Raw genomic sequence first — 27,431 nt, forward strand, 5'->3', positions numbered from 1 at the left:
TATTTTAAGCTATTTTATATATATTAAAAAATAAAATTAAGCTTTTAATATAATTTAATACTATAAAACTTAAGTAAAAAAGATATAAAAAAGATTTTTATTACTTTAATATAAAAATAGCTAATAAATTAAATTAATTATATATTAAAAATACTATAAAAAAGTAAAAGATATTATAATTATAATTAAAAATAAAGTTATATAAGCTATAAAAGTAATATATTATAATTTAATTATTTTTCTATTTATATTAATAATATATTAATATTTAGCTAGTCTTTATAATTATAAATTAATTATATACTATATAATATAATCTATTTTTACCTTTTTTTATTAACAGTTATTAACTTTTAGTAACCTGCCTAAATCTATATAAAACTTAATATATTTTCCTTTTAAACCTTATAATTATCTCTCTTTTATCTTAAATTTTGCCTTATAGCAGCTTAATCCTCTTTAATACCCTTTTAGCCTATAACTAGATAGCCTTAAACTACTTATTATATATATTACTATAAAGGGCATTAATAAATACTAGCTCCTTATAGCTTAAATATATCCCTTTAAATAACTTCTCTTTAAGCTTATTAAGTTCTTTTAGCTTTTTAATAAAAAAGGCCTTCTTAATAAAAGGATTTTATCTATAGTGTTATAGACTGGCTCTTTAGCTATAACTAAAAGGATATTAATATAAATATTATTAAACTTAAAGAAAGAAAAGAGATTTCTTAAGGAAATCTCCTTATATACTATTAGGTTTTAGCCTGGATCTAGACTGGACCCTTAAGTTATATAATTTTATAGAGGCTTAGGTAAAGCCTAAGTCTATAATATATAGAGGGATTATATAAGTAAGAGGATTTTATAACTAAAGGCTATTAGTTTAATATAATTTATATTATCTATATCCTTTTAGGTATATATAACTTTTATTACTTTATTATATAGCTTATTATAGCCTTTTTTATTAATAGCTTAATTAATTTTATTCTTTATATTATAGCCTTCTTTTAAATAAGGCTTATTAAGATTAAGCTATAGGCTTTTTTTAATAGGTATTATAATAAAGCAGCTATAATATTATTAGTAATTATAATTAAAAGGTATAAAAGCTAAATTAAATAACTTACTGTATATTAAATAATTAAAGTGTAATATATTATAGGGGTTAATATAAAAGTAGCCTTTAAAGTAAAGTTATAAAAAGAAGATTTTAGCTAGCTAAAAAGTAAATAAGGCTTTTTAGTTAAATTAAGTATATTTAAGTTTAGGCTATAATTAAGGCAGTTAACTTAATAATATTAACTTAATAAAGCTTTACTATTTAGAAAGTAAAGAATATTTAAATTATAGTAAATTTTAAAGATACTTAAATATCTTTTAAGGCTAATATATAAACTTAAAAAAAAAAAAAATAATTTAATTATTAAAAGTTTATTATTTAGGCTTTAATAAAATTTATAAGTTAAAAAAGTATAAACTTAAAATATAGAAAAAAAAATATAAAAAAGATATTAAAAAAATAAAATTTAAAAAAAATAAAATTATTATAATTCTTAATAATAATAAATTATAAATTTATTTTATACTATTTAATTTATATATTAATTAATAAAGATATTATTAATTAAAGTTATTATAATATTATAAAATAGGTATATAAAGACTGGGGCTATATAGTAGATAGGTTACTTATATTAAAGACAGAAGCAATACATCTCAGTCATATCGGGCAGTAAACCATCACCATCGCCATAGCAGGGGTAAGAGGTCACCTGAAGATACTTATGTTCTAGCAGCAAGAGCTTGAACGACGCACCCCACGTCGTTGATGGCATTGCATAACTCAGTTTCAACAGTGCGAATGGAGCTGGGAGATCTATGCAATTCACTTCCAAGGAAGTACCTGTTGTGTTATGCATGAAACAAAGAGTGGTCAAGTTATGACGGCCATCAACAAGTGGTTGCATTAGTGGCCTTGACAAGCCGCGCGTGGCCTGAGAATTAATGGCCATAAGCTTCTTGCACTTGCACAATTCTTCAGCAGCCAATGGCCTGATCGCGAACAACAAAGGCATGGTCACTGCAACAGGCCAAGTTACAATGTTAGCGGGCCTCAAGATGAGTACATTGACCTTCGCGAGGCTTGGCTCGTGCGTTCACGGCCTTTACGCGCTTTACGCGCGAGACACGTCCAAGAACGCGATCGAGCACGAAACGGACACGTCTTGATTAATTGAACGCATCTTTTTTTTTACTCATCCCGTTCACGCTCATCAGCCGAGGGATCGGGAACTTGCTGCAAGTGAGCACAACCTAACAAGTCACTTTGACGTGCATAAGCTTAGTACGGTTGACGATGGTACATCAATTAATTGCCTCCACCGAAGCGAATTTATCCCTCTTTATCAGGTGCAGAAGTAACCTGCATTAGCATCTTCTGGGCAACTTTCCTCTGCAAACGCACCTGTAATCTTCATCACTTCTCTGCTTTCATCCTCACCTCGCCCTCTTACACGACGGGAGCTCAATTGAAAGCAGCTATAGTGAAGGTCCTTCACCGGGCCAACTGAGCTACAGGCGGCCCATTACGCAGAACCCGCTAAAGCATTGGTTGTCAGCGCACTCCCCGCTCGTCTCTGGGGCATCTTCCAGGTACCTGAGACCCTGGACCGGTTCACCTGCAACTCACTTCCAATCACTTGCACAACTCCGCCCTGGCCCGCCCACTGCACTATCTCGAGCTACTCATCTCGTCTCAACTCCATCTTCATTCTGCAACCACCCAATTCCTGGGCGCACAAAACGACTGAAACTCCGACGACGAAGCGCATGAGCGAGCCCGGATAACTGCCTTTAGCCTCTTACGGCAGTTTCAAAATACTGTATCCTATCATACTGGCCGGCCACATCGACCTCTTGTTTCAAACTTTGCGCGTTTCCTTGCTGATTGTACATACCCTTTCGACCTGTTCTTGTGGTACTGGTTGGCGCTGTGATGCTATTACGCTCTTCATCAATCAACCTCGAAAAGCCCTGTTAGCCGAGAAAGTGATAATATCACGCTGCGAGCTCCCACCCTATAATACGAGATGCCGTCAGCATCGCAATCATCTCAACAATCATTCAGCATGAGCCAACAATCGCAATCGGGTGTGGGTAACTCATTCAGAGGTTACAATGGTGACTCTGAAGGTGCTACCATCTACTCGGTATGCAACTCCCAAAAATAACACTACTCCCCCTTTGCTAACAGTCGTCTGATATAGGCATCGTATTCTGGCGTGGATGTATACGAGATGGAGGTCAACAATGTCGCCGTGATGCGCCGTCGCAACGACTCATGGCTCAATGCGACCCAGATCCTAAAAGTTGCCGGAGTAGATAAGGGGAAGCGCACCAAGATTCTCGAGAAAGAAATCCAGACGGGCGAGCACGAAAAAGTTCAAGGTGGTTATGGAAAATATCAAGGTACTTGGATAAAATTCGATCGAGGTGTCCAAGTTTGCCGTCAATACGGCGTTGAGGAGCTTCTGCGACCACTCCTGACCTACGACATGGGTCAAGACGGAGGTGTTGCTGGTCGAGGCGATTTTAATACACCAACAAAGGAACAAGCCATGGCCGCACAGAGGAAACGGTTGTATAATCAAAGCACGGATGGAAGACCTAATGGTCTAAGTGGGACATTCTTTAAGAACATCTCGACCACTGCCTCACATGCCGTCGCCGCCATCAGCAAAGCTCGCTTCGATTCACCAGGCCCTCGAAGCCGCAATGGCCCCTCGAGAGCACCCTCCTTTAGCCGCCAAGCATCCATGCAGAACGGAGATGATTTCCCCAGCAACTCTCAACAGAGCTTTGCCTCTGATTATGGACAACAAGTTGATTCGGCATACTCTACGCAACAGATTAACAACTCAGTTCAGATGAACGAGACAGAGCCTCCCCGAAAACGCCAACGAGTGACCATGACACCAGGCGATAGCTTTGGCGGATATGGGCAAAATATGGACATGTATGCAGCGGCCTTCCCTGGATCACCAACGGAACCAAACGAGTCATTTATCTACACCCAAAATACTATGCAGGATGGCTCGCCAGTGGACGAGGGTAGTGGGCCCCTGGCGCCTCTCCCTTACGAGATGTCCCCCGAGGTCGAGATGAAGCGAAACATGCTGATGAGCTTGTTTCTGGAAGCCCCTGGCACCGATCCCACGAAGCATGATATGCTTCGAAGTTACACCCCAAAAGAATTGGATATGCCCATCGACTTGCAGAGCCATACTGCTCTCCACTGGGCTGCTACACTTGCCCGCATGCCTCTGCTCCGTGCTCTCATCGCTGCTGGCGCTTCCCCGTCCCGCGTAAATGCTTCCGGCGAAACGGCCCTGATGAGGGCATGTTTAGTCACAAATTCTCAGGATCATAACTCGTTTCCTGACCTCCTAGAGGTTTTGGGCAGCACCATAGAGGCTCGGGACCACAAGGGACGGACAGTGCTTCATCACATTGCGGTAACGAGCGCTGTGAAGGGGCGCAACGCTGCAAGCCGATATTACCTCGAAAGCCTTCTGGAGTGGGTTGTAAGGCAAGGTAGCGCACCTAACAGCCAGGCTACCAACGGGAATGGGCCCAGCGCCTCACAGTCGGCCAACCCAAAAATGGGAATAGCTCGCTTCATGAGCGAGATAGTCAACGCTCAAGATAGTGTTGGCGACACAGCCCTGAACATTGCATCTCGAATCGGAAACCGTAGTATTATTTCACAACTGTTAGAGGTCGGCGCAGATCCGAATATCGCTAACCGTGTTGGTTTACGTCCGCTTGACTTTGGCATTGGCAGTGAAAATGTTGAGGACAAGACGAATGGCGAAGTCAATGTGGATAAGAATGGTGCGACAGGGACAAATCAACGCAGTCGTGAGAGCAGCGACGAGATAGTAGCCTGTAAGTTGATCACACCTCAACAATCCATCGGTTCATTGCTAATTAGAACAGCCATCTCTCACCTATTATCAGAAACAGGCTCAGCTTTCCAAACCGAGATGAAGGCCAAACAGGCTTCTCTCGACACCCTTCATACCACTCTCCGCACCACGTCAACACAACTTGGCGAAGCCCGACGAACTTTTGAACACCTGAGCGCGACACTCAAGAAGCAACAATTAGCTAGGCAAAAGGTCGCCAATCTATCACATGCACGTGAAGACGAACAAGTCCGTCTCATGCAAGAACAATCCAGAGCGTCACAGCCCAATCCCTCATCTTCATGGGAAACGGAGCTGTCTGCCATGCTCGAAGCCGCTGATGATACCTCGGGAGGTGGTTTTGGCGGTGAGGGCCTCCTGCCTTCAGCAGCTGTTCTACGTGCCCGTATTCGTGCCGTCGAGGGACGTCGTGATATGACTCGAAAGATGGTCGCCGCCTTAAAAGGACGGAGCCGCGATGTCGAAGTCAAGTACCGTCGTGTAGTGGCGTTGTGCACGGGAGTCCAAGAAGACGAAGTTGACGCTGTTATTGACGGCCTACTCAAAGCTGTGGAAAGTGAACACGAGGAGCTCGAAATTAACCGTGTGAGACGTTTCCTCGGCGGCGTCGAGGGTGTTGTGCACTGATGCTAAGCTCTCGAATTCTTTGACTGCACAGCACACATCGGTTTGTGCTTATTGCAGACTGTAACGACTACACTTTCTGTACGATTCTGTGTTTATTTGTACACGGTGCTTTTGATACCCGCCGAGCCCGAAAAGCACCCCTGCTCGTGGTGGACTAGAGCAATGGGCGTTTTCTTCCATTTGGCCATGGGGTGCATACCTTTCTGTTTATAGTTACACTACTGTTTCAAGCTTTTTGTTGCATTTTCGTTTTGTCTACGAGAACCGGAGATTGGACGACTACTTATACCTTTATTTCTGGACGAGAAAGAGTGAGCATAAAAGAGGAATGAGGAGAAGTTAGATAGATAGCGCCCTTGACGAGTAATGGTGTATAATATATGACATGAAGAACAGTCATTGACTGGGTGCTTTCACTTCGATGAGTATAAGCTATGTGAAAAGAGACAGGGGCAGACTTTACGTCTCAGTAGAACTCCCGTGTCGCCCAATTCCAAACTCCAAACGCCATGCAAATGCCATGTGATTATATACAACCAAGCAGATGAATTCTCCAGTTCAGCTCCAATACCCAAGGCGATCTTGCCGATAATCTGATGGCATGTTCATGCAACGCCATTGCGATAGACCCCTTCCCATCTCTCCTCAACACCACCAACTTTGTTCCTCAGGACCTTGATCTCAGCATCAAGCTCGTCTACGTTTCTTGACAAAGCGCTGACTTCCTCAAACCGTCTTGAGCCCTGGGCGGTCTTGACCATGGCTTCAACCATGAAACGCTGCTCTTCCAAGACAACGAGTCGCTCACGAAGCTCCTTTTCCTCCGCCTCTAGCTGACTCACAACTGTACTTCCTTCACTAGGTGCTTGCGACGACGTCTCGTCAGCTAGCTCTGAGTGCCGTAAACTCGATCCTGAGTGGTGATGTGAAGCAAGAAGTCGTGATGTAGAAACTGCCGTAGAAGATGATGCAGATGAGCGTGAGCGAAGCAGCTGAGGAAGGCTCTTTAGAGGAAGCATGTTTGTGTGGAGAAAACCACTAGCGTATGTATATATCGCCATTTGAAGACGTCGTTGTGTCGGGCTCTCGGTTGGGAGATCACGCAGGCGCTTCGCAGCAATGCCATATTTTCCAAAGCTATCAACCAAACGCTTGCGAATCTTGGCCGCTTCCTGAATCTGTGCATGTGTAGGGGGTGGCTTGTTAAGATCAATCTCTCCGCTCTCCTTTTTCTCCGGTTGTAGATTCAGTAAGGCTCGATGAAAAGATGGTAGAAGTTGCTGGATTCCACGCTCAAACTGCCTCAACGTTTCGTATGCTCGTTGATCTACTGGCTTGTGCTGTAAGGAAGCTGCAAAGTCCCGAGCGGAGAAGATTGTGTGTTTGCAATCACGACACATCCGAATGTCTATCCCGACTTGCCCGTCGCCAGTTACTGACAGGGGCTTTTCAGTCCCCGAAGGCGCTTTTGTCGCTCCATTAGTTTCGTTTGACACATTAAGGCCAACTTCAGAAGAACATCCTGTTTGCGGGTCGCCGCATACAACACGGCCACATATACGGCAATGGTGCCTCCTAAACGTCCAAGAGCCAAATTCTTGCTGGCAAAAAGGGCATTTCGAGACAGTAGCATCTTCTTCCCAAGTAACAACGGACTGCTCAATGAGCTTCCGGGGGTTCTTTTGCCCTGCTAATGATGTAACTGGGCCTAGTAAGGAGCCATTGGATTGTGGAAGTTTTTCGGGAGGGTTCGCTAGTAGTTTTGTGAGTTTTGTTAATCGTTTTTCGAGTCGTGAGATTTCTAGATTCTGTCGCTCAACCTTTTTCCTTCTTATTTCCACGAAGGCGTTAGTGTGGTCCGTCAAAACACCTTGGTGATCGTTATATCCATCTCTTGATTTAAAGCATGTCTCGCAAACTCGCGCCCAGTATCCTCGAACCGGTTCGTGCTTTGCGCTTCGACTCAATTTCATTTGGTACATGGTATGTTCCTCGCAGAATAATCGTCCACAATGTCGGCAGTTTATGCTTCCATTTAAAGGTCCCAGACTTCTTCCGCACGCCGGATCTGTACAAAGATCGTAGCTTGTAGACCGTTGCCAATGATGCCGTGTAATAAGTTCGTCGGGGTCAACCGGGCCTTCAAGAGGGTTCTTCCCAGCAGCACTAGATGGTGCGGCAACAGGGAGTGATTCGTTTGATTCGAAGACATCGAGACCGCGTAGTTTTTGGTTAATGAGTGAGAGAGGCTGAAATCGTTTGGCTTTGAGAACCTGCTTGTCAAACCACGTCTTGACCTCATCCTGCTCCTCCTCTGGTAGTTCTTGGTGGTTGTCGTCGATATGGCGGTTGAGTTGAAGAAGAGTCATCTATGGGCACAGTATTTAGCTAACAACATTCAACATAGATAATGTCATAACTTACCATCTCTTCGTTGCATATTGGGCAGACAAGTGCGCCATCAGCAGGGCCTTTCCCTTGAGCACCAACGCTGATGCTATTTCCAATGTCCTGGCCCGGAATATCTGGCGAGATACCGCTAACAGGAGGGGATATCGACGATGAAGCTATCGAGATGCTGCTTTCGGACGCTGCCAATGGACTTGCTACTCGCGGCGCATTCGTAATCGGAGGTGTCGGGGGAGCAAGGCCCCTGCCGCTGCCTAGGACACGGCCGCCGCCCAATTTGCGGCCCGACATGATGAAGAATCTTCAAAATGAGAAACCAAAGCCAAAATGAGAAAGAGTGCGACCGTAGCTGGTCGGGCTCTATCTCGAGCTGCGCCGCGGGGGTATGTTGGAAGTAAGATGATGGATTGAGGGGATACAGGATAGCCTGGCAAGGCATTGCTCCCAGTGGCTTGGTGCTCATGCCAGATAAAGAGGTACCTTGGATACGGAGCTCCAAAGGCGGTGAACCAAGTACACATATAGCATGTGTCATTCCATGCCAAATAAAGTTAGCTCTCACTCGCTTACTCCCGTTCCCCGTCCGATAGGGGCAATAAAACTTGGGATCTTTATCTTGAGCGACAAAAAGATCGAAGGAAGTGTGGTGCAGTCTGTGCCGAGTTATAGACCAGTTAATTTTTATCCCCTAGCTCGGGTTCTGAAGTTTTCTTGCCGCCATGGGCCGCCGTGTCTTATCATAACCCCTGCAGCTTCGATAAGAGTCAACCTTTGTCACCTTTACTTACCGTCCCTGACTTTAGTTGACGGGGAAAAATGACCCCCATTCAGAAGCCAGTATCAGCCCAGCCGGCGCTGGCATCTCCGGCATCTCCTCCCGCCTCTTCTACTCCCTCCTCCGAATCTTCTTCTGCTTCTGCTTCTGCTTCCCCCTCTTCTGCTCCAGTCGCAATGGCAAAGACTTATCCTCCTGTACAGCCTGGAGGCAGTTTGATCTTAGCCTGGCAAATCAAGCACAAGAAGGTGCTTGTTGTCGGCGGTGGTGAGGTACGTCTGAATCATCATCACATGCGCCGAGCCTCGGACTTTGATGTCTGAAGCGCCCATCAATCACAAACAACCGTGTACTCAATGATTCATCTTACCTGACAATTCTCTTTAGGTCGCTGCTGGTAGAATTCTAAACTGCCTCAACGCCGATGCCAACGTCACTGTCGTGTGCCCCAAGTCCGGCCTCAATGATGAAGTCGCCTACCGAGTCAGCGAAGGCCAAGTCGCTCACGTCGATCGAGTATTCGAGCCCGAAGATTTAGACGGAGCCAGTATGGTTCTGGTCGCTATCGACGACCCGGCCGCCTCGACCGTCGTTTGGAAGCTTTGCAAGGAGCGAAGGATTCCCGCCAACATCGCCGACGTACCACCCGAATGCGATTTCTATTTCGGCAGTATCCATCGCGATGGTCCCCTCCAGATTATGGTCAGCACCAACGGCAAGGGACCCAGGTTGGCGGCGGCCATTCGGCAGTTCATCGCCAAGCAACTACCCAAGAATGCTGGCAATGCCATCGAGACTATCGGTGAACTGCGACTCAGATTAAGAAAAATGGCCCCCAAGCCTGAGGATGGACCCAAACGAATGCTTTGGTCAGTTTCATGAGGCCCTTCACGTAGACTATACTGACAATCCCGATAATAGGATGTCCAAAGTTAGCGATACCTACAAGTGGGACGAGATGTGCGGCCTCACAGACGAAGATATGGACAATCTCCTTCTGTTTTATCCTGCCAACAAAGTCCCTGCGATGGACGTTCTGCTAGCCCTCCGAGGAGGCACCGACGTAAAAAAACTCGACGTCTTTGACGGCTCATTCGGCTTCAGTGTCGGCGCCTAGATACTGGCAATACATACAGCAGACAATATCTACTAAACGATGGCGCAATACACGGAGAACCCTACGATGTATACAATTTATTTGGGACAAGGTGCATATATGATTTGGAATATTTTGGCTACGTATTGGAGATGGGGAAGACGCTGTCACAGCATTATTTGGTATGGAAATGGCGATTTCAGAACAGTTCACCAATTGCGGTATTATTTGTTGGGGACATACTATTCATTCTAGATTGTTGTATTTACAAACCCTTCGAATTGCTCAGACACGTGGATGGTTGATCCCGAGACATATCGGCAGTTGATGCCAAAACAAAACGAAACGCAATGATTCGCTCGGCAGTTGTCAGGGTGTAAGCACTGTATTATAGGATGGAGAGATGATATGATGATCATTAATTTTTGTATTTCTTCTCTACGGTCAAGATTTCATCCGCTCAACCTTTTAACTGATAAATTCTATGTCGTCATGCATCATAACTTGGTATCATGAAAGCCTCTACAGCTTGAGAACAACCTTGTGGGTAGCGGTCTTCTCCTTCTCGTCACCGAAAACATCAATGTCCCAATCAGGAGAGTCTGGAAGATGTTAATCGAAATTCAGGTATTTGGGATTATGGATCGAGACTTACAGGTCTTGGGGATGTTGAAACGCTGGGGCTTATCGCCGAACTTCTCAAGCTCCTTGATCGCCTTCTCGTCAAGCTCCACCTCCTCGAAGTTGCTGCGAATACGAGCGGGAGTAACGGATTTGGGGATGACGATGTGGTTGTCGAGGGTGGACCAGGCGAGGATAACCTGGGCGGGTGTGACCTCCTTGCCCTTGGATTTGCTGAGGCGCTCAGCGATAGCCTTGACCTCGGGGGTGTTGATGAGAAGAGGCTCGCCCCATGAGTTGTTGCCGAAGGCAGAGTAGGCGGTCAGGTAGATACCCTTCTCCTTCAGGTACTTGACAAGCTCGGGCTGGGGAAGACGAGGGTGGCGCTCGACTTGGTTGATGGCGGGGGTGACACCAGTGTCCTTGATGATGGTCTCAAGCTAGTGGGGGTCAGTTGTTTGTCCACGGGTTGGGGCGAGGCATAGCGGAAACTTACCATGTCAATGGAGAAGTTGGAGACACCAATTGAGTGAACCTTCTCCTTGGGCAGCTTGGTAACGGCTTCCCAAGTCTGGGACAGGGTGACGCCCTGGTCAAGCTCCGTCTTGTTCTTATCATCGGCCTTTAGGGGGAAGAGTTCGGGGCCGTTCTTGAAGGCAACGGGCCAGTGGATCAGCCAGAGCTGGTGGAGTGGTTAGCTGTGCGCGGAAACGAGTAAATGAAGCCTGGACTCACATCAAGGTAGTCAAGACCAAGCTCCTCGAGGGAGTCATCGAGAGCACCGGCAACCTCCTCAGGGCGGTGCTTGTTGTTCCAGAGCTTGCCGGTGATGAAGATGTCCTCACGCTTGAGGCCGGGGACATCGTTGAGAGCCTTCTTGATGCCCTCGCCGACCTCACGCTGGTTCTGGTAGATCTTGGCAAGATCGAGGTGGCGGTAGCCAGCCTTGAGGGCCTCGTAGACACCGTTGCCGACCTCACCTGGGGCAGCCTGCCAGGTGCCGTAGCCGATCTGGGGCATCTTGTGGCCCGAGTTGAGGGTGACAGTTCGACCGAAAGACATGGTTGCGGTTGTTTGTTTGGGTGAGTGTGTTATGTGAGAGGATTGTGTCAGTGTGAGATGAGAATGGGAAACAGAGAAATGAGGGAAAGGTGAACGTGGGAGAGGAGAGGTGGAGGGGTTTATAACAAGATTTGCGTAGCTGCAACAACCGCCAGAAACGCAAGAGTAAGGCAGGTAAGGTAATGTTAGTGAACGTGGACGCGGTATGACACCAGACGAGGACCCAGTACAGGACAGGACAGGACTTGCTATCGCCATAGATATCCACATTTACATCTTGATCGTTCTCCAATGCCATCGAGAACCCTGGTGGTGACGGCTCCCTCCCCCACCACACTCCTCACATCTTGGATAGCTGTAACAGGTAACTATGACTTGTTGCACTAAAAGGGTACTCATGATGCCCGAATGGGCAGCTCCGAAGAGCTTTCACAGAGGCTGATTCGCTAGTCAAAGCATGGATCGAGAAGCTTCTACAGAAACACCAACCGCAAACTGCCCGTGCCTGTCACCAACGCAAATCAACCTAAAGAGAGACGCCGCGGGGCAATTTCCATTACTGCCCCACGTCAAAAGGCGTCATTGCCCCATTGAAGGGACTAAAAGCCCGCATTTGTTAGCGCTAGGTGCTGTTGTTGCGATGTGGGTTCACCTGAGAATGATATCAGTGACTTTTTTTTTTTCGCCTTTGGTAACTCATGGCGTGCAAGCTTTTGGCCTACCCTCTGGGGGCAAGAAAACACCGGATCTTGATATGAGGTGTCAGAATAAACTCGGCAAATGATATCCTAAATTCCTTGTAAAATTACCCAAGTCTTTTTGTCATTTAGGATTAAGGTCCTGAGTTTTCTTTCCTCCCCTAGCCTAGTTACCTCGAGTCAGTGCTTTATTGCTACTACTAACAGACGATTCTTGTGTATTATTGGCCCGGCTGTACCTACCCAATTCCTGGGGCTTCTAGGAGGAATATGGAGAAGACGAACTTAGTGTAATCTAATGCTAACGTTGGTTGGTATTTTGTGGTGAAGACTCCATCTCAAAGTTGTCATGAGGGGTAGCAACCATGATGAAAGGAGAGAATCTTGTATGTATTCATGCTGGATGCCCTTCATAGGTTGATAAGTGTCAGATAATCGTGGGGATATTCTGACTCACAAATTATCAAGATATGATATAATCATGATAAAAGGCCGGGGACCCTTTTGAGCACTTCGTGGATCTTTGAGAGACGACTCATGATGGGTCTCCCCTCAGTGTAAACAATCCAAGTTCTAAGCCAGAAAGAATTCTTAGCCATTACAAGTACCTACTGATTGCACTGCACACCTGTTGTTGGCAACTGGACGTATCTTGTGCACTTGTTTGAGAACAACATGAACTCGTGATTGTGATTTCGATCACGTTTTGCGACTGAGAACGAGACACAACAACAGGTAAACAAAAAGAAGTCGATAAAATAGATACACGAACAAAAAGAAAAACAGGCGGGTAGCTTTCTAACAGCTTCTTGGAACCCAAAATCCTAACTATGTCTCCTTGTCCCCCTTCTTCTGTGTACACCACTGCTTTACAAGGCCCCAAGTAATTCCAGCATCCTCCAAACATAAGCTCCAATTTTTCATTGTTTCCTGTATCAAGTCCGAGCCTCTTGTCGCGTTTTTGTCAGGGTTGAAGTTGAAATTCTTCAACCGACACGATTCTGGCCATACACAATCCTCAGTCCATATGAACTTACGGTGCCGACCCTTGCCAAATTCCAGACGAAACCCGAGCTCGCCGCGAAATGTACTATCAACATCGTTCAAACTCACCGCTGGGAGTTCTTCTGTAACCCTTTTGCCCTGAGCGTTGGTGTATGTTATTTTCCGCAACGTGAGTGACTTCAGTGTCTCCCATGCATGCTTGTTGATTTCCCCCTTGGGCAGTCCGTCTGGTGCCAGCTTAGGATCCAGAACAGGTTCTGTACGGTGTGCCGGCTTTGGAGGTGGAGGCCTGTATGTGCTCGGAGGACGCACACGGGCCGGTCGAGCATTGAATATATCCTGTGGTGCATTCAGGGGCTGAGTTCGATCATTCATGGGTGAAACTTCAAAGCCCACGTCCTCCATTTCTACATCTTCGCCCGCCTTCATCTCTTCTCGCAATTGATTCCCCGTCGTTCGTAAAGGCGCCTTTCCCTTATTATCCTTGCTGACCCTGTATGGTTCAGACGGCTTCAGCGGCCGTACCTTATCTTTATTGCGCTTCTTCTGATATCCCTGCTTTTTCTTCTGCTCTTGCCGATGTTTCGTCATCCTTTCCCTGAAGGTTAGCCATATTTCCGATCTGATCTTTCTATCCTCCTCAGAGGTCTTCTGTATGCGGTTGGATCCTTGGGCATCAAGATCGAGAGGATGCTCAGTTTCGGCAAAGGTGAATTGCTCCCTGGTGATTCCCATGCATTTCGTCAAACGCTCCAGTGCCCGTCCATTTGCTGGGAATACTTTCCCTCTATCATAAAGTGGTTTGATACTCGTGCCCCAGGTTTTGTGCCTATATATAAGCTCATTGTCTTTTTCATTCAATGGATATATGAGCCCCCGGAGAAGAGATGCACCAAAGCGCTTGATGTCGCCCTTCGCCTTGCCATAGCTCATCTCCTGTTCTTTGACATCGAATCCTTGCAATTCGTCGAGAAAGCGGAATATTCGATGCGTCCGTTTAGCAGGGACATGTTTGTCTCGGAAATCACAGTTGTCGAGCGCAAAGAGGTCATAAGATGAAAACTCCTGGAGCATCCTAGAAACCATCTCGCGAAAGTCTTTCTCGGACTCCTTCGTCCATTCGTTAGATTTGCGGGACATGCCAGGAATAAGCTCCAGATGCTCTGCAACATCGGCAAGTAAATCCAAACCATCGATTGTTTGGCTGATCAGATTTGAGAACTTGTCTTCTGGCCCAGCGTCACGGTTGTGGGCTTCAATATGTCTCTTTACTTTATCCGTAGTCTTCCGGATGCCGACATACATGGAGGAATGCTTATTCGAAATGAAGTTCTCAATAAGCCCAGCCACGATGCGATGTTTTCCCCCTCGGTCACTGTGCAAAGCCTTTTCTTGGAAGTCAAGCATAATGTCTTCGCTGTCATAGTATTCTCTGATCAACCAATCCTGCCTGTATTCTGGCCTTTTAATGGTAAGGTAGGTGTTGCGCATGGGCTCAGAAGCGGCATGGATTGCTTCTTTACGGAATGCGAAGATGAAGAAAGCCGCGGCGTGCCGGATCAACTCCTGAATTTGAAGGTATTTTGCTGTATAGGTACCAAATCCTTCAGAAACATGAGGTCTAGGTGCAGCAGTCCTTTTGAAGTACCCGAATTCTTCCATCTTGGGTGGTTCTTTGAGTGTCTCCTGTTCGAAGGTTTCAAAATCTTCCAAGGCATTTGTAATGGCTTCCCATATGAAGAACTCGAAAAAGGCCCTTCTCAGTACACTCCTCATGCAACTTCGATATAGTACGTTACGCAAAGTTGGATCATGGTAGCTCTGAGAGTACTCGTTCGGCAGATACGTTGAGTCTTCGACAATATTAGTCCAATGATGGTCCTTTTGTTCCGCGATGTATTTGGTCAGGTAGACAGGGTCGTCAAAAAGGTTCATGATGTGTTCTTCAGCCGCCGCACTTTTGTCCTTGAGCTTAGTGCGATACCTTTGCAGGTTGAACCCGGTGCAATTTGGTTCATATTGTCGAATGGATGCGATGTCTTGCATTGTTTCGGCTCCCTTCTTTTCTTTCAGCATATTGATCTTTTGTATTGCTGAAATCTCAATTTCCAGGATCTCCTTTTTGCTGAGTCGGTTAATGTGGCCTGTAATCAGCTCATGCTTTGCCAGATCTAGCATCTGTCTGCAGAAAGCAGCCAAGAAGAGGTATGTAATAGCTTGGGACTGCAGTATAAGCCATGCTTCCATGCTACCGAACATGCGCCCTGCGGATTGCAAGTCCTCAAACCTATCTTCATCCATCTCGGGTGAGTGCTTGGAAAAAATCCGAGGTTCGCACCAAGCTCTTCGGTATGGATTTTCGTGCTCATGGTCGTTTACTGGGACAAACATGACATAAAACGAAGGATCGCAAGCGCCTGACAAAATATGGGACTGCTTTCCTAGGTGCATACGATTGTTATCTTGGAAAGCAAAGTCAATTGGATGAAGTCGGGCCCGATAGTGGATGAACATGAGCATATTGAGTGGGATAGAAAGATCTTCCTTGTTGATGTGCGAGACCAAGAAATGAGCTCTTTGCCTTCGCAGTGCATCTTCTACTTCCAATTTATACCCGGCTAGTTCGGAGGCGTCTGCTGCAGGGTCTGGACTCGGTTTCCTCAAATTTCGGAACTCGACATCGTCCATGATAGCGTCTTCCATAGCCTTCCTGTCGTCGCGATAATTGGCCGTACTGCGATAGAGTGGGTACTGTCTCTTTTCCTCGAGTATCTTCGGTTCACCGTTGTTCATCCAGTGGAAGTTGACTCTGATGTTGCGGAGATATTCATGGGCAAACTCGTCGAGATCACTTGAATGGTTGGGGTTGATATAGCCTTCAGGATCCAGGCTGAAATCACTCTCCATGTGAACGGGTCTTGACTTTGAATGGCGTTTGGTATACTCGGCATTGAACACATTTCTGGTCTCTTCCCAGCTTTCCTCCAGGCAGTCTTGAATGCATAGATTCTTCCCATCCCGGTCTCTGACTTTTCCATCAGTGAGGTTTATGATGATCTCCTGGATCTCTCGCTCTTTGCCGACTACGATTTCACTCCATCTCGACCATTCCGATTGAACAAACTGGTTGACATGCCTCAATTCTTCCAAAAGCTCTTCGGTGGGCCTTCCAGGATCAAATGGTGGCCACACAGAGTTTCTTCCATAACCATGAAATGCACAAAGGGCGCGGGCACTTCTCATAGATTGGCCGTGTATCGTTTCCTTCGCACGAAGATGCTCCTCCCTAGCAAGGTCTTCGAGATCCGCATCCAGGACCGTTCCATGCGTTGGATCGCCTAGCTTGTAGTTTTTCCCGAGCCACTTGACATGGTAGTTCGAGTATTCGTATTCAGTTGGTTCCTGGCACTCGTCGGTCATTATGATATGCAAGCTCCCTTGTTGAGAGCTGTTTCATGGTTCAAATGCTGTCTTAGTAAGGGGATTGACTCGTTTGTAGAGACAATGGGTAAAGAAAGGTTTCCCGATATTAAACTCAGACCTTTCGCAGATGAAAACGCTTAGGAAGAGTTCCCAAAGAACAATGTCGATAGTCTCGAGCAGTCGCAGTATCTCTCTTGAAGACCTTTGTCAGACTTATAGGCTGCCTGGTTGATATGAACATCTGAAGAGCGTGATCGGAAGCTTAAGTCCACGATAGAATTTGGAGGGACAAAGAAAACACAACCACCAGGGGACTTTTGGGCAGCTCACGATCATTCAGTGCTGTGTGTTAGTATCCGTTCTACTCACTGATTTAACGCCATAGTTATGTCCAGATACATTTGCCAGACCCTCACAATGGCACTCCCAGATTTTCTTGAGGGCACTCCTTTGTCTTCTCAATCCTCTCCATAGGCCACATTAGATGCACGGGCAGTTGGAGTTTCGAAACTCAGATACCGTGAGGATCACTGACGTCTGTCATCTCCTTTGTTTCGAGTCCGAGTGGCTGGTCCAGTGTTGGTCGATCGAACAAACTTATTGAACTATCAAGGGACGAGAGCACAAGTCGAGGCACCTCAATGACCCAAAATTGGTATTAGAGGCGCTTATTGACGACATGTTGCCTTTGTTTAGCATTCATGGCTACTGGACAATGCGGCCACTATTCGGGACGGCTGTCCATATTGAAGTGGGATAGACCTTGTTCTGAAGCAGACAGAGCCGGTGCACACTCAGCGGCATGTCTCAGTGAGGCTTAACCCCCAGGACCGCACCTGAGGGTGAGAAATGATGAATATCTCATCTATGAGGGCGATCAGAAAGCATTCATGGAAAGTCGAGTCTGCCTCCGCTAATAGGTAGCTAAGTTTCTCTCCGATAATGATGGGAGATGAAAGGGAAACGGTGAGTTGAATTGCAAGGAAAGAAGATGTGATCATTCCTCTACAAGCTTAGTCATCACATCTACGCGATCGTTAAGGTTCTTTCGAGCCAGCCTGGATGGTGCGCACCAACTTTCATCTCGAGGTGCCTACCGATCTTACAGAGATTTCTCTGCCATGAGGTAAATGTTGTGACATTGTGGGGTTATGGCTTGAAGAACTACCTCAGGTGCGTATGGAATCTCATGGTTCGATTCTCCTCATTCTTTGTTAATTTCTTTCAACAAAAGCGCTCCCAAAGACGCGTCTGACACACTTTCAAGCCCCCACATTCAAGATTCAAACCAGAACAATAGCAGCAAGCCAACAATCAGTTCAGACACCAGAAGCACAAAGGCATCAAGCACTGAGAAAATACTGGCCTGGTTGCAAAGATGGCGCGCCTGAGTGCTCAAGGCGTTGCGTCTGCAGAGGTTCAGCAATCCCCAGCGCAGTCGCTCAATACCGCCTCTGAAACCACCAACGATGAAGCGGTTCCGCCCTTCTTCAACACGACTTTCTCAACTCATCGCGTTTCCCCCATGCACATTGGGAAATCGCGTCTCGCAGGCCAACGGCTCCAGGTCATCGCCCGTCGCCTTCGTGATACCCTTGTCGGTGATGTAGTTCGTGGCATTCAACTCAGTCTGGAGGCAGCAGATACATCTTTTGGTCAAGTTGGTACTCTCAAGGGTGTCCGAATCGAATGGTTTCTTGCCAGTACCTTTTTGGGTGAAGACGCGCCTGATCTCGACCTCGAAGCTCCACGCGGCGACCAGAGCGACCTTCCAGACGACCAGAAACAAGGGCTCTGGATAAGCATAGAGCATGAGAATGCTGCTTATGCTGCGATTCTTCTACCTGGGCTATCAGATTCCTCACAGTCGCGGCAAATGAACGATCAAAGCAGGTTTCTACATCTGCCATTATTATTGATGCGCATGCCCCAGCAACTCAAGACCGTTGTGGCAAATTGGCTTGCTGCTTCTTTCGACTGTCGCGTCAGTCGGATAACAATGGGGACTAAGACTATTCTCGGAGTATGGGAAAGCTGGATCGTAAACGAAGGTCTCAACGACCGAGGTATTGACTTCACCATAACACTTGCATTCAACGTCTCGCTTCAGATCAGCGAGGACCCAACAGCTATCGACGAACCCCAAACTCAAGAAGAAACCAAGCCTAACCCAGGGCTTCGATCTGTTGATATCACCATATCTGCACAAGACCTTCGCCGCTTTGCGCGTGCTGGTGACAAGAGCCATATCCCAGTTGATGCTTCTTGGCAAGGAGACGCCCGTGAACGACGCAGGCTTGCTGGAGGTAACACAGATGACGGCTGGGCTTGGCGTACAAAGGGTCCTTCCGAAGCATCCCCCTTTACGGAAGCCTTGGGACTCTATCTACATCACCATCTTGCGCTTGATCTTTTCCATCCCGCCGTACATGTTACTCAGATCTCCTGCGCTGGGTTCGTGCTCGGTCAGAGTCGCCTAAAGATCATAATGCCAGGTGATCTCAGCCAGAGCATCTCCCGCGCTGCGTGGTCCTTTGTGGCGCAACTTGGACAAAGGGTTCAGGGTGAGCAGCTGCCGCAGGTATTTGCCGATCAACCCGGAGTTTGAGCCAACGCATGAGCTCCGTTCACAGACATCCATTGCCACCCCCCGGCTCCTAAATGCTGGTGGGCCTGGAAGCCAGAGTCTTGTGCTGAGCCGTTCGGTGCATTCCTTTGTTCAGAATGGTTCTTGGCGCAGTGTTTTTCAATCGATCATGACGAGACTGATGGGCAATTCGAAGAGTTCAGCAGTCATGAAGCAAATGATGCGAATGGCGATGAAAGGGTGGTTGGTCCAATGCTTTGCTTACACACGCCAACTCTCGTTGCATGAAGTAACATCTGACGAAATACCATCGGCCCTTTCGACAGTAACGAAGATACAATTCCTGTCCAAGAGCGGAGAAATCAACTCTGATCACCCGACACTAGCATCTAGCGTTCCTTTTGGGGACAGCTTCTTTCTCAAGCATCCTTGACGAGTGGTAGCTTCACTGGCTGCCGCCGCGATAAACATTGCTTCTGGGATGCTGAGACTGCACGCAGATACCCGTTCTCGCCTGCACCATTGCCCAGAAAAAAGGTAATGGAACTGAATCAAGCATAATCAAAGCCAGCCGACTTTTCTAATCAATAAGTCTGTGTCCTTTCATCTTGCGGCATGTAATTCGAGGTGTCATATTCTGGCAGCCTCGGGCGTTGCATATGCAGGGAAAACTCTTTTGTTGGTTTGCGGTTTAATTTCGCAAAAGCGCCTCTTGGATATGGTGCAAATTGTGATCTGTGCTGTCTACTTGGGCACCAGTACCTTGGCATCATTTAACCAAGTCATCAAGTCAGACAAACAAGGCTGTGACGTGAAATGCGGTGGAGGTGACAACAAAGAGGGGTCTATTTTTGGTGATCACCTTGCACACTATGGAATTCGTGCATTTGAAGCTGGAGATACGACAAACACGGAGGATATTGCTTCAATGTCCTTGTTTGGTCTTGGAGATGGAATGTTTCCGATCATCTTCATTGCGACTAGGAGGAGCAATGCACGGCTGATGGCGTATCAAAAGTCGGATGGGCGCTATGGAATCACTGCCTCAATGGCCAAGGGCTACAGCAGCAAGCAAAGCTGGAACCACGCTTTCATAAAAGGCTCGGGATGAACGTCAAAACCAATACCAAAAAGCCACATGCAAGTGCCATGCTCATTGACAACAGAAGAGATGAAAGTGTTTGCCGTCGCCAAGCATCGTTGAGCTCTATATCTAAGCTTATGGTGGTATTATAGGATGCTATTCATAGTTTTACTAAGACCATAGCGCAGTTATTTACGTCTTAGCCCTGATACAATGGATCCAGTATCCTGGCCAAGTCTTTTCCATTCTTTTCAGGAGCCAAATTAAGCAAAGGAATACGCTTCACCGTGCTTTTTCTCATCGCCTACAATGTTCGGCGTGTGTGTGATGACCTAGTGACACAAGTTGCGCAAGGGTTGGTGACTGAGCTGAACATCCTTGTCTCCAAATGCGGCACCGACGGCTCAAGAAGATCCTATATTTGGCACTGGAAGTGAATATCACATAGAGTTAACTCAAGCCAACATTGCCTCTGGTAATAGCTGCAATGAAATCTCATCACAGCCTGGTGCTGTTTCACAGCATCAAGCCCTTGGTCGGACAAGCTCTAGAACTTGCCGCTGCCAAAGTCGCCACAAGTCTTGACTGCTTGGTCTGGGGCACGAATGTGGACTAATACTTGGGGTTCGCAGCCGTATGCTGAGCTGGCCTGTCCCAGCTGGAGGGATAGGCATAGATGTCGTCCGGACTCCGTCCAGTTATACCCATGCTGCCCACAATCTCTCAGGTGCATTCCCGTGCGGGCTGTGCGTTGAAAGTAGAAAGAGGCTACTTACGTGAGCTGATACTGTCACTCGACGGCAACAAGCGAGGGTCCCATGTTAGTTGAAAGTCGGGGGCTTTACTGATCCCTTACTCTTACCTTTGCCCTCAGTCATCCTGCTTCATCTTCTTCAGAGGCTTCCAGAACTCGTCTTGAGACGCTACCATAACAAACATTGCACTTCATCAGAATCCTTTTCGAGGTTCAATACTCTATTTCAAAGCTCCATGTCCGAGGCTCATACGCATTGGGGTCTCTCGTGCCCTTACGGAGGCAGTTTCTACATCTGTGAAGATGACGATACGCAGTTTATAGGTTGTTGTGTCAATGATCCATGTGGCAGGAATAACGGAACCTGCCCTGATGGCGATTTACGTGCAACATCCTTCGACTCTGATAAATACTCTCAGCTTCCCCAGCAAGACTGTGACAACTCTCAAGGTGTTGACAACTGGTACTCGTGTGCCCATACCGAACCGCCATTCCTGGGATGCTGCAGCCAGAACGCTTGTAGCTCAGAGTGTCCAAGGGCAAAGCTTGTGCCGGCTAAGTTATCTGAAATTGAGGATAACAGACTCAACTTTCTTCACCCTAGCCAAAGTCGAAGCTCTACTACCTCGAGTGTGTCCGAGACGGCCTCTACCACAGCCTCGAGCACCTCTGTAGTTGATGCAAATGAGGGCGATGGCTTGGGAGCTGGAGCTACTGCCGGCATCGCTGTGGGTGCGTCAGTCGGAGGTCTGATTGCCCTCGTTCTCGTGGCCTGGCTTTTCTGGTGGAAGCCCCGACAGAAGAACAAGCATCAACGAGAACACGACCCAGGTTATAGTGTGCCTCCAGCTGCACCGACACTTACATCGAATCCGTTTCCGCCTCCAAGTGGTCCTATCCATCCGAGCACATTCGTCGCCCAATCTCCCATGAGTGGCTATCAGCGTGGGTAGACTCGTCCAGAAGGAGATTAACACTAACAAAACGTAGAGTCATTCACTTCATCTCCCACGGTTATGGATCCACACAATAGCGGTATATCCTCCATTGAACAGTTCCAAAAGTATTTTCCGAATATTTCTCATTCTGAACAACCGCAATCCTTCACATACCTGCCGGAGCACAGTTCCCAACACGCACACAGTCCCAACTTTCTTCCTCCGTACCAGCAACAGTACAATCACAGTCACAACCAACAGATGGATGTCGCTTCAGAAATGGTTGGTAGTACGACACTTCCGCAGGAAATGAGTACAGGTGCAGAACATCGCATCAATCGTCACTCGAGCATTGTTCCAGAGACAGAGTTGAGCCTCGCCAGACCGTAATTGAGTTGAACCGAGAATTGGGCATAAAATATATTTTGAGGGCTTCAACATATAGCGTTGGTTTAGAGTCAGGTCATCCGTAGTCTCATTCTATCAGCTACAAGAACTGCAGGCTCCTAAGTAATAGTGCCATACATTCCCTAAGGCGATTACTCAGAGCAAGCTCTTCATATGTATTGGTATTCGCAGCTGGAGGGAGACGGGGCAGGGTATAATTTGTGTTTGTATCTAGAACAAGTGGATAAGGCATATCAACTCAATACTAGCATGTTTTAATCCAATTGTTCAATCACCGAATATACTGTATCTTCGATATGCCAAGCAGAGCCTGGGGTTTGCAAACGGCAATGACTCTGCAACCTGTCACAGGAAACCAAACCCGTTTGTTTGCGTGTGACGAAACTGTATGTCACAAGCTGGAAGATTACGACATTCTTTCTCTCCGGAATTTGTGCAACGACTGCCAGTGTAATAGTCGAAAGTGGCGTCCTGAACATGTTTCATGGCTTCAAAAAGTGCATAGTCCGTTGCTTTTTGTATCTGTATTACAGGATGGTCGTTGAAGTGATCGAGATGGCGGATCAGCCAGGGGTGCAGTCCAAAATAACGCGACCACTTTCAGCCAAGATCTTGGTGGTGATAGCTCCAATTAATTTCGAGCCTCACCCCGGTTCCATGGGCGCAACAAGCTATGTCATCCCACCCCTCAAACTGGACAGATCCAGCCACACAGAATGCATCGCTCGCCACACCTGGAAGGTGAGCCAAGTATGTGGGACATGGAGATGTCCTTGATTCAGGCCAAGCATGACATAAGAGCCTTAACAATATTCATGCTGTAACGTCATGGCATGTCATGCCGAGAAACAAGTAAGTGTATGGAAGAGGAAAGTACCTAGGTATATAAAGAGGACAAGTCAATACAGGACATGTAGCAAAAGACCAAGACTATTACAAGATCTATCAATCAATCAATATCAATATCACCAAAATGAATTCCGCTGGAGACCGATCCGTCATCTCGAATGACATGCAGGAGCTTCGCGAGGGCGGCGAAGAGATCTCCCACAAGATCCAGGGCCACAAGGCGAACCTTTCCAACCCCAGTATGAGCCCTCTTTAAAGGAGCGTCGCCTCCAGCTATTAACATTGATCGGTAGACACCAGCCAGGCCAGCAAGGAGAACAGCAAGAAGGAGATCGAGGCTCTGGGAGGAGACGCGAACCACTACGGCAACGAGTCTGATCCTCGAAGCAAGAGCGCGGCCGACAACTTGGAGGGAAGCCGAGTTGGTTAGTAAATTAAGTAATTAATTCAAGAATTCAAGAATCTGATATCCAAATGGAATAATAATTGAGTTGTTCAACTTTGATATATTCGTATATTCGCTCACGTAACTGACTGGTTCCGTTCACTGTAACTGCCCCAGCATCGAAATCAGCCCCGGATCCGATTCGGATCCGAAATATCCAGCGTCAGGTCGATCTTGCGGAGCTTGAAAGCGCGGCATGTCGTTGTTTATTTACAAAAAGGAAGCTTATTTGCGTCTCTAAATTGTTTATTGACGCTGGCCTAGGTACCTAGCAGGCTACCTACCTCAGCCAAGTACCCAGGCATTGCTCATCACGGGAAGTGGGATGAAACAAACTTCTGCTTACTCCCAAGGCGTTCGCTGGGAAATGAAGGTAATACAGTACAGACCTCCTGTACAGGTACCTATACCGGTCGGCATCTCCTTTCCACAAGTCACGCTCAACAAAGTAACGCTGATAACGTCGCCAGACGCGCGGGTGCCCATGTTTCATTACAGAATGAAACGTGTACTTGCAGTATTGGGCATAGCAGGTCGGCAAAGCGGATGATCGGCACAGAAGGGTTGAGGTCTAACGAGTTCTGTCGATGGCATCAGATAAAAAATGTATTAGCCTGTGAATATTGGGCTGCTGGTGGTGATGGTCTGTCTTATTGCCATACTCCTCATGGCGGAATATTTCAGCCAATATAACGCAAATATCCACATTAAATAATAATGACAGATTTGAGTAAAGTCCAGCCAATAGTCACGATAGTCTATGTCACTCGCCAGAGCAAAATTGAGACGGGTCTTGGCGTCAAACAGCCACTTTCTGGGCAGTGACAGGCTCTGCATCGTATCTCCGTGCCAAAGCCGGCGGATCTCAGAGGATTGGCTGGCAAAGTGTCGATCTAAAGACAGGACCGAGGAAGAGCAATTCGTTAGAGTCGTTGAAAATTACCTAGGTTAGCAGGTACATTGCATACTGCAATGAGTTACATACAGTACAAGGATCTACCCGCGCGCGGTATTTGTAGCTCGGCAACAGAGCCAAGAGTCGCTAGAAGCTGTCACTGTCACTGTCACTGTCACTGTCAATGGAACATCCATGGCCGTGGTCAGATCGGGCTGCCGGCAATACTCCTTCGCTATAAGGTATTAGCTCTCTTCCTCAAGAGGTCAAGTGTGGGTTTTCTCTTGCGTGGCTGATCATACCTATTTGAATCCATAACTACCTAGGTAGGTATGATTTCTTGCCTCCAAGCCATGGATGCAAGATCAAGATGAATGCACGAGGTACCATTCATTCATAAGAGCCATCTCAATTAGCGACATTCATCATATTCTCCGTTGCCACCACTGTCCCTTTTCCCCCCCGTTGCTTGTCTAATAATATTTATTGTTTCCGGCCCTTTTTAATTTTTTGCCCTTAGTAGTATAGCAAGGCGAGAGAGGCCCGCAAGACCAGGATCATCTCTGAGGCTACCTACGGAATACCCATCATTCTTCGATCACTCATTCACTCATTTATCCGTCAAACACTCTCTTTTCTTCTTCTTTTTCTCCTCTAGAGGCGACTGCATCATCGATTCAAGTCATTTTCTGCGATACTCTACTCAACAGATGAAGGTTGTGGTTACAGGGGCGACCGGGATGGTCGGCAATGAGATCGTCAAACACTGTCTCGCGGACGCGCGCATCACAAAAGTCGTTATTCTCACTCGAAAGGCCGTCTCGATGGACATCGAGAGTCACCCAAAGGCGGATGTTATCATGATTCAAGACTTCGCAAGGTATTCAGATCAGGTTCTGCGGCGACTTGAAGGGTCTTCGGCGTGTTTATGGTAAGAAAGACAGTCTCTTTCCATCTCTGAAGATCAGTCTTCATACTGCTCAAACATGAGAGGCTGATCATTCACCCAGGGCCATTGGAGCACGGCCAGATCATCTCAGCCACGACAAGGCACTTCTTCACCACGTCAACGTGGAACTACCGCTCACGGCGGCAAAAACATTGAGCGAGCGCATAGCGCCAAAGACACCAGGAGGCAACAAGTTCAACTTTGTCCTGTGCAGCAACAAGACCAACTCAAAGGCATCTTCACTGCTCTCGCTCGGGGACCCAAGGAAACCAAAGTCCGAGGCGGAGAAGGGTCTATGCGAGATTGCAGACGCCAGCCCTGAAACATTTAGCGCTTGGATCTTGAGACCCAGCGCCATCGTCACCCCAGACGCGCCCAAGAAGAGAAGACTTGTAGGCGGTCGCTCGGCTCACGGCGTTGAAGTTGCGCAGATGGCCAGGGCTTTTGTCAAGGTGGCCTGCGAGGGCTACAAGGATCGCATTATTGATAACGATGCGCTGCTGAAAATTTGAGATTCTTCCTTTCCTTGGGGAGAAGTGGGTGACAACGTGTACGATGGAGCTGGACTATGTGCGTGTTGTGAAGCCGAGCTGAGCTTGACTGGGGAAGAATTTGTGGACTTGGCGGAGCATCTGGGACCGTCGAACGATATGCCAAGCCTTTTGGGAGGTGATATCCATTTGGGTGCTGTGTTGATGCTGGCACATCAAGTTCACGTCTTTGCTGTATGGTATTGTGTTGTCTTGTCTTGTCTTGTCTTGTCTTGTTGGCCTTCGATTCATTGTACCACTACTAACCGGGTCACGATATTAATGATGTATATAGCATTCAAGCCGGCGGAGATTGATAAGATATTTGTGTAATTGACAACATCCATCAAACACAGCAGCTCTCGCCAAGATATTTCGACTCGTGGTAGCTTCCGGGTATTAAACTCTAAGAGATGGAGTACGGTCCAACCAATCGAGTCTTCTGACTCGTGCATGTCTGCGATTGGAAGTGGCATCGTGTGAACGCAGCGATGTTACCGTTTCAGCCAATGCAAGATGTCGGGGTTAGGCCGATGAGGCAAGCCATTACTTGAACTCTGATTCACAACGTGAGCGAGAACCATGACAACATCTAAGCATCAATTCAGACTATGTATATTGCTAACAGTGAATGCAACATGACAGTCGGATACGAAATGCAACTCTTCTCATATTGCAGCCACGGCTGTTGGTGACAAGACTGAACAATCTATACCTTGACTGAGGAACCTGAAACCGGTACCGAGCAAGACGTAGAAATCTAGGGATGGCATATATATGCCTGTCTGTAAGTGACCGTCGCTACATATCGTTAATGAGCTCCCTTCTCTGTGTTTCGGTGGCTGCTCTTTGAACTTCAGCATTACCTTAGAATAAGTGCAGATTTGCCTGTGTTCGCGCGAAAGTTGGGCTCTTCTTCCTAATTCAGTCATGTTTCGCAGTATAAGAGTTTTTGAAAACAATAGCTGTACCAATATAGTAGGATAGTGCAGGTCCAAAAAGGAGGAAGAGTCTGGTGAGACTAACAGGTGAGGCCAGTTGTTGATCGACCCTGTTTTTGAGCAGAATGAAACCATAAATATCGTCTTCGATATATGTTTCGACTTAAGTGAAAAGAATTCGTAAGTTAGTGAATTACATCTCCCATATGACAGGTCACTAGTGCCATGCTCAAGGGAACTGAGAAAACACCAACAGTTCTACATAGCAGGATCTCTTATGTAGGTTACGGGGCAGATAGCCATACCATCATCAAAAATCATGAACTCTTTCTGTTGCATCA

The 27,431-nt window shown here is 46.9% G+C and overlaps 9 protein-coding genes across 9 annotated transcripts; 6 read left to right on the top strand and 3 right to left on the bottom strand.

Moving 5' to 3' along the window:
- Positions 1–3,134: 3,134 nt before the first annotated feature.
- On the top strand, positions 3,135–5,621 carry FMAN_12587 (uncharacterized protein; the record flags this gene model as incomplete). Its single annotated transcript, XM_041831421.1, has 3 exons — positions 3,135–3,215; positions 3,273–4,953; positions 5,005–5,621. The coding sequence occupies 3 exons, from the start codon at positions 3,135–3,137 to the stop codon at positions 5,619–5,621; spliced, it is 2,379 nt and encodes a 792-aa protein (XP_041681985.1).
- Positions 5,622–6,226: 605 nt separating this feature from the next.
- FMAN_12586 (uncharacterized protein) lies at positions 6,227–8,321 on the bottom strand (the record flags this gene model as incomplete). Its single annotated transcript, XM_041831422.1, has 2 exons — positions 6,227–7,990; positions 8,046–8,321. The coding sequence occupies 2 exons, from the start codon at positions 8,319–8,321 to the stop codon at positions 6,227–6,229; spliced, it is 2,040 nt and encodes a 679-aa protein (XP_041681986.1).
- A 525-nt stretch (positions 8,322–8,846) lies between these two features.
- Positions 8,847–9,922, top strand: FMAN_12585 (uncharacterized protein; the record flags this gene model as incomplete). The annotated part of the gene is made up of 3 exons (XM_041831423.1): positions 8,847–9,122; positions 9,193–9,674; positions 9,727–9,922. 3 exons carry the CDS (start codon positions 8,847–8,849, stop codon positions 9,920–9,922), a joined length of 954 nt encoding a protein of 317 aa, XP_041681987.1.
- A 501-nt stretch (positions 9,923–10,423) lies between these two features.
- Positions 10,424–11,584, bottom strand: FMAN_12584 (uncharacterized protein; the record flags this gene model as incomplete). Its single annotated transcript, XM_041831424.1, has 4 exons — positions 10,424–10,503; positions 10,557–10,962; positions 11,019–11,204; positions 11,258–11,584. 4 exons carry the CDS (start codon positions 11,582–11,584, stop codon positions 10,424–10,426), a joined length of 999 nt encoding a protein of 332 aa, XP_041681988.1.
- Positions 11,585–13,110: 1,526 nt separating this feature from the next.
- FMAN_12583 (uncharacterized protein) lies at positions 13,111–16,707 on the bottom strand (the record flags this gene model as incomplete). Its single annotated transcript, XM_041831425.1, has 1 exon — positions 13,111–16,707. The coding sequence occupies one exon, from the start codon at positions 16,705–16,707 to the stop codon at positions 13,111–13,113; it is 3,597 nt and encodes a 1,198-aa protein (XP_041681989.1).
- Positions 16,708–18,088: 1,381 nt separating this feature from the next.
- Positions 18,089–19,318, top strand: FMAN_12582 (uncharacterized protein; the record flags this gene model as incomplete). Its single annotated transcript, XM_041831426.1, has 1 exon — positions 18,089–19,318. One exon carries the CDS (start codon positions 18,089–18,091, stop codon positions 19,316–19,318), a length of 1,230 nt encoding a protein of 409 aa, XP_041681990.1.
- Positions 19,319–21,371: 2,053 nt separating this feature from the next.
- On the top strand, positions 21,372–22,463 carry FMAN_12581 (uncharacterized protein; the record flags this gene model as incomplete). The annotated part of the gene is made up of 2 exons (XM_041831427.1): positions 21,372–22,068; positions 22,126–22,463. 2 exons carry the CDS (start codon positions 21,372–21,374, stop codon positions 22,461–22,463), a joined length of 1,035 nt encoding a protein of 344 aa, XP_041681991.1.
- A 991-nt stretch (positions 22,464–23,454) lies between these two features.
- Positions 23,455–23,760, top strand: FMAN_12580 (putative conidiation protein con-6; the record flags this gene model as incomplete). The annotated part of the gene is made up of 2 exons (XM_041831428.1): positions 23,455–23,569; positions 23,624–23,760. 2 exons carry the CDS (start codon positions 23,455–23,457, stop codon positions 23,758–23,760), a joined length of 252 nt encoding a protein of 83 aa, XP_041681992.1.
- A 1,650-nt stretch (positions 23,761–25,410) lies between these two features.
- On the top strand, positions 25,411–26,131 carry FMAN_12579 (uncharacterized protein; the record flags this gene model as incomplete). Its single annotated transcript, XM_041831429.1, has 2 exons — positions 25,411–25,601; positions 25,681–26,131. The coding sequence occupies 2 exons, from the start codon at positions 25,411–25,413 to the stop codon at positions 26,129–26,131; spliced, it is 642 nt and encodes a 213-aa protein (XP_041681993.1).
- Between the last annotated feature and the right edge of the window lie 1,300 nt (positions 26,132–27,431).

This window comes from Fusarium mangiferae (assembly GCF_900044065.1).
Source record: "Fusarium mangiferae strain MRC7560 genome assembly, contig: FMAN_scaffold005, whole genome shotgun sequence".
NCBI classification, from domain to species: Eukaryota; Fungi; Ascomycota; class Sordariomycetes; order Hypocreales; family Nectriaceae; genus Fusarium; species Fusarium mangiferae.